General features: G+C 33.0%; 1 protein-coding gene across 1 annotated transcript; it reads right to left on the reverse strand.

Annotated features, from left to right (window-relative positions):
* Positions 1–8,959: 8,959 nt before the first annotated feature.
* Positions 8,960–9,511, reverse strand: LOC107869572. The gene is made up of 2 exons (XM_016716086.2): positions 9,421–9,511; positions 8,960–9,292 (listed from the first exon to the last, which is right to left on the reverse strand). Exons 1-2 carry the CDS (start codon positions 9,485–9,487, stop codon positions 9,099–9,101), a joined length of 261 nt encoding a protein of 86 aa, XP_016571572.1. The 5' UTR covers positions 9,488–9,511; the 3' UTR covers positions 8,960–9,098.
* Between the last annotated feature and the right edge of the window lie 241 nt (positions 9,512–9,752).

Raw genomic sequence — 9,752 nt, forward strand, 5'->3', positions numbered from 1 at the left:
AGTTATCTATAATCTATAATATATTAAAAGTGTGAAGATTCTTAGGAAAGTGATATGAACTTTTTGTCCTTCATTAAAAGACTCCTCCTTATATAAAATGGTCTTTTCACAATCGTTTATTACAACAACAACAACAAAAAATTCAGTATATTCCCACATCATGAGGTTTGGAGAGGGTAGAGTGTACGAAGTCTATACGACTACCTCTAAAGAAGTAGAGAGGCTATTTCCAATAGACCCCCAGCTCAAGACAAAGGATAGTATATATTGAAAAACATCAAATGCATGGAACATGATAAAATAACAAAGGTATGACATCCACCAAAAATATTGAACATTTCCAAAGACACCAAAGCCCTCCTACCTACTGCCTACAACTCTACAATACACCTTAGCTCTCTATCCTAATGTTTTTCCTCCATACTTTCCTATCCTGGGTCATGTCCTCAGTCAACTGTAACTTCTCCATGTCATGTTTAATCACTTCCCTCTAGTATTTCTTCAGTCTACCCCTACCCCGCTTAAAATTGTCCAAGGCCAACCTCTCACACCTACGAACCGAGGCATCCGTGCCTCTCCTCATCATATGGTCAAACCATCCCAACCTAACATCCCGCATTTTATCCTCCACTGACACCACTCCTACCTTATCTCAAATACTCTCATTCCTAACCCTGTCAGCCCTTGTAAAGCCACACATCCAATGCAACATTCTCATTTCTGTCACCTTCAACTTTTGAATATCAGAATTCTTAACCAGTCAACACTTTGCTCCATATCGAATGGACTGCAACTCTATAAAATCTACCTTTCATCTTGGGGGGCACCTTCTTATTGTACAAAATTCCTGAAGTGGGCCTCTATTTCATCCAACCTACCCCAATAAGGTGAGAGACATCCTCATCTATCTCTCCATTCCCCTGAATCGTAGACCCAAGATACTTAAAACTATCTCTCTTGTAAACCGCCTGGGGATCCAACTTCACTACCACCTCCTCCTCTTGCCTCGAGTCACTAAACATGTACTTTAAGTACTCCGTCTTAGTCCTACTCAACCAAAAACCTTTAGACTTCAGGGCTTGTCTCCAAACCTCTAGCTTATCATTAACACCTTGTCTCGACTCATCAATCCAAACTACAGCATCCGCAAAAAGCATACAAAAAGGGACCTTTCCTTGTATGCTCTTCGTCAACACACCTATCACCATGACAAAAAGAAACGGACTAAGAGTCAATCTGTACTGCAACCCAGTCAAGATTAGAAAATACTCAGAATCTCCTCTCACTCTCCTTACCCCGAGTCTTCGCCCCCTCATATATGTCCTTCATCGCTCTGATGTACGGAATAGAGACCTCTCTTACCTCCAAGCATCTCCACAAAACCTCCCTAGGGACCTTGTCATACGCCTTTTCCAAGTCAATAAACACCAAGTGAAGCTCCCCCTTTCTCTCTCTATATTGCTCTACTAGTGTTCGCACTAGGTGAACTACCTCAGTCGTGGAGCGACCAGGCATAAAACCTAGGGCTGAAATGGGGAAACTCATTATGGCAGGGTGTTGTCTGTTCCATACTTTCTTACTTGATTTGAAGCTGGCATCGAGTCTCCACGATCTCAGGGAAATGAAAATCAATTCTCAAAGATCCATAAACAAATCTGTAAAGTTGTCTTTAAATTGTTAATAATATATAACCCCTTAGTTCGCCTGCCTGACCTGCTTTCTAGCTTGATTCTCCGAAATAGACATAATCTTCCTTAACCTCCGTTCCTCCACCCTCTCCTAAATTTTTATAGTGTGACTAAACAACTTAATACACTAATAATTATTGCAACTCTAGATGTCACCCTTGTTCTTATGTAAAGGGATCATCGTGCTCTATCTCCAGGCCCCAGGCATCTTAGCGGACTTGAAAATGATGTTAAACAAGTTGTTCAGCCACCTCAACCCTGCCTACAAGAAAACTACCAAACATTTACCGAAATGTCGTCGGGCCTCATCGCCCTTCCTCTTTTCATCTTTCGAATAGCCTCACTAACGTTCTCTACCTTAAAACACCAACAAAAGCAAAAATCGCGACACTCACCGAAGTGCTCCAACTCTCCCAACACAAAACCTCTGTCCTCCTCATCATTCAAGAGCCTATGAAAATATGACTACAATCTTTTCTTAATGAGGGTGTCTTCCACTAAAACTGTGCCATCCTCTCCTTTAATTCACTTCACTTGGTCTACATCCCGACCCTTCCGCTCCCTAATCTTGTCCAGCCTAAAAAACCTTTTTTCCCCGTCTTTTTCTTTTAACCCCTTATACAGACTCATAAAAGCTGCTGTCTTAGCAGCCGTAATAACTAACTTAGCCTCCTTCTTACCTAACTTGTACTCCTTCCTACTCACACTCTTCTTTTCCTCATCCTTACTCTCAATAAACTAAACATGTTTCTCCTTCTTCGTCTTCACCTTTTTCTTAACTTCTTCATTTCACCACTAGTCCCCTTGATGTCGGCAAGACCATTCCTTCGAAACACCCAAAACCACTCTAGCAGTATCCTTGATACAACCCGCAGCCCTATCTCAAATACTATCCACGTCCCCCCAGTACTCCCACATCTCCATCCCTTCCAACTTCGTCCCTATCTCCAAAGTACTGGTCGGAGTTAGGCCACCCCACAGAATTCTACGGCGACCATCCCCACCCCTCTTCTTTTTGTCCCTCTTAATAACCAAATCCATCACCATAAGTCTATATTGGGCCACAAGATTATCTTTTAGAAAAACCTTACAATCCTTACACAAAACTCTGTCCTCCTTCCTAAGCAACAAAAAGTCAATTTGGGTCTTAGCTAGCCTACTACGAAAAGTAACCAGGTGATCCTCCTTCTTCAAAAAGATGGAATTCATCACCACCAACCTAAAGTCCCTCGCAAAATCCAAAAAAGTAGCTCCCTCGACATTTTTAACCCTAAAACCAAAGCCTCCATGCACATCCTCATACCCTAACGGCACTGACCCGATGTGCCCATTAAATATTTCTTGTTCAATATTTCCTTAATTATTTGTTATTATTTCATAGAAATTTGTTGACTGGAATTTGTACTTTTTATTTTCTCAATAATTTAACAATATTATGTAGCCTGTTTTGGTAAGAATTGTACTTTAAATAGAAGAAAGTCTTTTAAGTAAAAAATGCCTCTCTAATATCATATTCAAAAGGTAATATATATTAGGTGAATTAATGTAGACTCCTAAAATTTATGATATGAAGAATTAGAAAAAGACTCCTAACAGATATTTTAATCATAATCTTATAAATATGGGCATGAATTTTCTCTCTGTAAATTATATTATTTTTGATCCATGGTCATGCAGCTAATTGATACTGCAATTTCATGGTCTCCAAAGGCCTAAAATACAACTTTTTCTTCTTGCTTGTTTTGCTTATTCAAATCATGTTGGATGTCTACACCTTGTGGTTGCTTCCATGGTAAATGTAGCAATTTTAACTACGATGGTAGTTCTCACATTTTATATTTATTTTAACTACAAATTTTTTCATGAGTTACTTTACTTTTCCACTCTCTTTCTTTGGTTAAGATCAAGCCATGTATTATAAAAAATCAAATTTAATGTAAGACCATAGAATTTGATAGAATTAAAAGATGGTAAGGTAATTAATTTTCTTTTTGAATAGAATTTTTCGTTAATATTTTAATTGATTTGCAGCTAATAAAATATTGGAAACAAGATGTGTGGAGGTCCCAATATGGAGATTTGAGAGATTGACTATGGATGATTTTAAAAGAGATAAAGATAATCATTAAAAAAATAATAAAATTACCTCTTATTTTTCTTTATTTAAATAAAAAATTCTTGTAGCAACAATATCTTAAGTATATTTACAAGAATAATCAAGTTGTGCCTACATATGTCTCTTATTCACGGGGTAGCTGGTGACAATTTTTTCATGCAATTGCTTTTGATTTTTTTTTAATTTATATACCAATTTGTTTTTTTCTAAAATCCTTTAAAGGTTTGGTGATTGTTTTCTCGCTTGAGTGTGAGTTGTGCTTTGATTATTGCATCTTGTGCCTTTTCACTATAATTGTACTAGTTAACCTCAACGATATCTTTTTTTTTTCAATGAAATTTATTCAAGTTTATTCGAAAAGGACATTTTCTTTTTGTGTTAATTGCAATATACAATGACAGTGAGTATGCTGTAAATAAAAATTGATTTCCTACTGCAAGACTTTAGAATATCGCATAGCAGAATAAACTTTAGGTTTTAGCTTCTTTAAATTATTGAGAGTGTAGTGACATTCGATGGCATTGATACGGCTTAATTTAAGAATTTAGGTATAGTTAACAACCTTTTTTAATTACACTTCACTTAATATCATAGACGCTGGATAAACGAATCATGTGGCAATATTTGGATACGTTGTTTGTAAGTATAACATTAAAAAAACAAATTGCTGAAAGGTGTTTTTTTAGTTTGATCAGCAAAGTTTTTTTTTTTGAAAAAATATATCAAAAATAAATTTAGAAATTCAACCACCTTTTTATTGAAAAGTACTTTTAAAAATAATATGATTTTAGAAGTTCAGAGAAACAAACTGTTATTTTTATTTTGTCTTAAACAAATGTGATAGGACTTTAAAATTAGTTACAATTTTACTTTAAATAAACCAAACAATTAGTTTTAGTTCCATTAAACATACAATTTTTAACAATTTTGATCGATCTAAAATTATGAGTAATTAGTATTTTTAATAGCTAAATTATGGGGAAAAATCAATATTCAAAATTTTAAATCAATTTAAATTTATTTTATTATAAATATAATTTTTGGTTGAAACATACCATATAACTATAATGTATGTCACGATTTTTTTTGGTGACCAATTGATTTAGAATGAAAAATGCACCCAACAAATTAATGAGAAACTAAATCATTGAAATGCTTATAGATTAACAATTTTCGCGATGATATTATACATGTAAAATATAATGAGCCAATGGGTCCCTAAACCCATATTGATACTCAGAATTCAAGTTTAGCTTTTAGAAGTTAAGGATGACTTTAAAATTTATTTTTTTAAACATAATTTATTTATAGTAATAATAATAAAGCATAACGCCAGATATTCTCAAATAATGGCATACAAACATAATGTTGCATGCACTATACCTTCAATTGCAGTATTATGCATGCCATTTTTTTGTAAGTAGCCATTTGTAATAACACTACATACATGTGCATTGCACGTACACTAAACTAGTAATTAAAAATCAAACATAGCACTAAGTCAACAAATACCCACATAAGGAATACAAATAACATAGTATCACCACCTCACAAAAGATTCAAATACAAGTGCCTATCGGGTAAGCATATTATATACATATATATATATAGAGAGAGAGAAAGAGAGAGATCTAACTCAAAAGTTACAGTGACCAATTGCATTGCCACTACAATATTCAATTATATCAAATAAAATATTCACCTAAGGATACACATACCACTCATTTTCAACATAACTTACCACACTAGTACACCAGTCCTACACCTTTTATTGACCTCTACTGGTTAGAATGACACTGTTCCAACCTTCCAAAAATCACCAAGATACTAACTAGGAACATATAATCCTAATTGTAATTGTCGAGATATCAATTAGAATATGCTAGATATAAATCGAATTAAACTCTAGGAGACAACACTAAAATAACACGACAGGAGAGAAGAAAGTTAGACTGATTCCTAGGTTCCTTGTAGCTTCCTACAGATTTAATGTAGTAGTTAACAAACTAATCAGCAAGACTCTACTCAACCTTTTCTCTTGTAATGGGGACCGATAACTTGCATTGTACTACCAACTTTTCATGATTCATTTCAGAAATCATGTGGGCATCTACTCAACCCTACCCTAGATAGAAGAACCTTTACCACCCAACTATTTAATTAATGAAGAAGACAATTTAAACAACTTTAAGTACAAATAAATTAATAGATCGCTTATTAAAAACACATATCACATAAATACATTGTGAAAGTAAATTAACAATTCTCTAGAACCTAATCTAAACCAGTACAAGATCACTAAACATATGAAAGAATGACCTAAGAGGAAACATATATGTTATGGTGATGACCTAAGAGGAAACATATATTTTTAGGTAGGATGCAAGGATCTGCTGAAGAGTAACCATTGCCACACCTATAGAAAATCCAACTCAAATGAAATATGGCTATACCCCCTAAGGAGATATAGTAAGTATAGTATCAACAGACCCCACGTACGGGTAGGTATCATCGGTCAACTAGAGTAAGAAAAAAATAATATCAATAGAAATTAGGGAGGGATCAGAACAGTAGTAAAATCTCAGACAACTGAACATTACTAAGTCTTTCAACAATTTTCTCAACTCTCACCTTACACCCTTTCTTTTATAATTCTATTAACTTTTACCTACGTGACCAATTAATGACAAATCCCTAAGTGCTACCAATGGTAATGTTATTTATGCATTCACTTTCCTTAAACAACACCTACACTTCTACACTCTTGACAATACTAAATGTTTTCATCAAGCCAAGAGGAATAAGGCTGTGATTCTTGCTTAAAAAATAGGACATCCCACTATTATTTAATTGAATAATCACTGAAAAAGCAACTATTCTCTCTCTCAATTAGACAATAATATTTAGACAAGGTAACACAATACCTCACGCAGAATAACATGCATAGAAAAGATACAATCTATATAAAAGCCATGACATACCTTACATCCATGTACTCATATCTGTCAATTATGCTCAAGCAAGCCAGCCCGTAATAATAACTATAATATATCTGCCAACATAATAATATGAATGCATACACAAGGTGTACACATATACTACAATCATAAAGGACCCTCAACTATGACTTGCATAGGGCGATCTTAGTTCATGTACTGGTTTTGGCATGACACCCAATCCAATAATAGTGTCGGTATAACACTCGATCCCAGTACCATCCTAATGTATTATCTCAAATCCAATGCTCAATTCATAATGATAATCATAATTACAAGTAATGCCCCAAATCCTAATAAAAAACACTCAACTTACATAGAATCCAGGTCAAACTAGGTCTATACTACCATTAAGCTATTTATACATACCCATCAACAAAGATCATTACCAATCGATTGTTATCTATACTTATCCTAACACCCAAATCTATTTTATGAGAACCATAGCCCTAATTCTTTTCCTTGTCTTTATTACTTAATATTAATTCTAATATGAGCAACTATACCCCAATTGGTTTCACCCACAACACCTCCTCTTAATTTTTCTTAACACACTATAACTATCCTTAAAATCTACCAAGTTCTCCCTTCACTATAAACTTGACAATACTCAGTCCTCCATCCATTACAATCAATTAAGAAACATAAAAAGCCACTTTTATTCACTCAATAATCTCACATTACCCTAACCTTTTTAACAAACTCACAGCCACTTCTATTTACTGACCTACCTCTATTTTGTATAAGTATCATAACTTTTTGACATTTAAAAGTTTAACACAGTTGAATAACTCAACATAGATCCATGAATCCATCAATTGATTATTCTAAGTTTAGTTTATTCTCCAATCAATCCAAACTCTATGCCCATAAGCCTAATCATGAAATCTTCCATAATAACTATTGTTATCACATGCGTCTAACCCAAGTCTGCTATAATTTAACCATAACCGACCTTGTATGCAATGGTATAAAAGTTCTATTGATATGAAGAGTAAAGAGTTGTTCTTCATATGGCCTGCCTTTTCTTATTTTTGGAATTTTTGTCAGGAGATCTTTGGTAATCACCCTCTCGGAGCTTGGCCTCTAAAATCTTAGTATTCTAAGTATAGGGTTAACCTGAGGTATTTTTGAATGAGGAAGTGAAATAAGAGGACTTATTTAGGGAAGGGTTTTATTTAAACTTTGGGTAGATCACTCCTTTACCGTCATTACAGTGATAAAAATGTCACTGTAATGGTAAACTTGGCACTGCAGAAATGGGTTAGCATTTCTAGCCTAATATTAGGGATTTGACTCAAATTTAATTTAGGACATGACTTCTTTCCCCAAAAAATAATTCCTATTAGGTTTGAAATAAAGATTTTTCATCGAAGCAATTTTTTATAATGATTTTTGACATAGCAATGATTTGGGTGATTATAATTTTGGGCCAAAGACATGTTTATTAATATAATGCATTGTAGTTACTCAATATGAAGAAATATCTGATGTAATATAAGTATTCTTGAGGGTTTTAGAATAGACAAAAAATGGATTTGGTGGGCTTTTTGGGAATGAGAATACTAGAGTAAAGAAATTGATGAATGAAAATGAATGTACTAGTTAACACATATGAAATTCAATAACTTGGAAGCTACCAAATGTTTCACCTATTAAGAATAATGGGTACTGAAATTTCCTTCAATTCTAAAGATTGATAGGTTTTTAGAGGATCTTGTACTCATGACACCAAATTTTGGGGTATACTTATTTTTTGCACTAATAATTTTGAGATTTTGTTTTAGGACTTTTTAACTGTTTACACATTTACTTTTTCTTAAAAAATAATAATTGAAATTGGTGTATGTGACATAATATATCTATATATATATATATATATATATATATATATATATATATATATATTTAAATTATCTAATTATTAGGCCTATTGGGTAGACGTTCTCAAAGGATCGATATGACCCTTGGATTTCGATCGTCATGTATGTTTTCTCAAAGTAAAAGAGCAAGATGCTATTAAAATAAATTTATTATTAATTATTAACATTAATTGGAGTTTAAAAATACTTAAAAAAATTATTATTAATTTGAAAAGTAACCAACTATTTTTGAGAATTGAAAATGAGAAAAAAATGAAGAAAAGAAGACAAACACTATAATGGAAGAATCAACATTAGCATCTCAAAATATAAAGTACATTACTATTTTGAGATCCTTGTCTCATAAAATGGATAGCTAACATTTCATGTAGAAATAAAATATTTATTACGGTATAAAAAAAATGTAAAGGGGTGACTAGCAAGGATAATCGCAAGCACAAAATGGTCCGTCAAAGCCAACCTGCTCAATGCATTGACCACCAGCTTTGGGTCCAAATTTTTGCTTGCAAAATGGTAAACATTTTGGCTCAACTTTGTTTTGATCGCACAATATTTCTGGATGTATTTGATAGCAAGTGTCTGATTCAACAGGTGAAATCATTGTTCCAACTGCATTAATAAATAAGAATGATCAAGAATGAATATTAATATTATTAGATAAGTATTAATAATAATAAATAACATATATTAAATTTGAGAGTTACAAAAAGTACAAAAAATTGAAGGTTCTTGATTACCAAACAACAGAGTAGCAATGAGAAGGACACAAGTCAAAAACTTTGCCATTATTTTTTCTAGAAACATAGTTTAGATGTTGTCTTATATAGTCTTTTGGTAGAAATAGTGAATAATCATCAATCAATGAGTGTGCCTTTATAGGTCTCAAGACAACTATTGAGTGAGATAAAGTCAAATTTCTATGACTAAACTTTGAAAATTTTACACATATAATTAGATTTTAAAAGTTAATTTATTACCATAGGTGAATATTATCTCAGATTCAAATTCTATATTGTATTTATTAAATTTCTCAAATTAATTATAGTTTGGACCACTTACTATAACATAC

This window comes from Capsicum annuum, chromosome 4 (assembly GCF_002878395.1).
Source record: "Capsicum annuum cultivar UCD-10X-F1 chromosome 4, UCD10Xv1.1, whole genome shotgun sequence".
NCBI lineage: Eukaryota > Viridiplantae > Streptophyta > Magnoliopsida > Solanales > Solanaceae > Capsicum > Capsicum annuum.

Excerpts from the sequence above, each read along its gene's own strand:
- LOC107869572 (XM_016716086.2), bottom strand. The coding sequence starts at position 9,487 with ATGTTTCTAGAAAAAATAATGGCAAAGTTTTTGACTTGTGTCCTTCTC. Across the intron at positions 9,293-9,420 it reads CATTGCTACTCTGTTGTTTG|TTGGAACAATGATTTCACCT; the intron begins GTAATCAAGAAC and ends TTATTAATGCAG.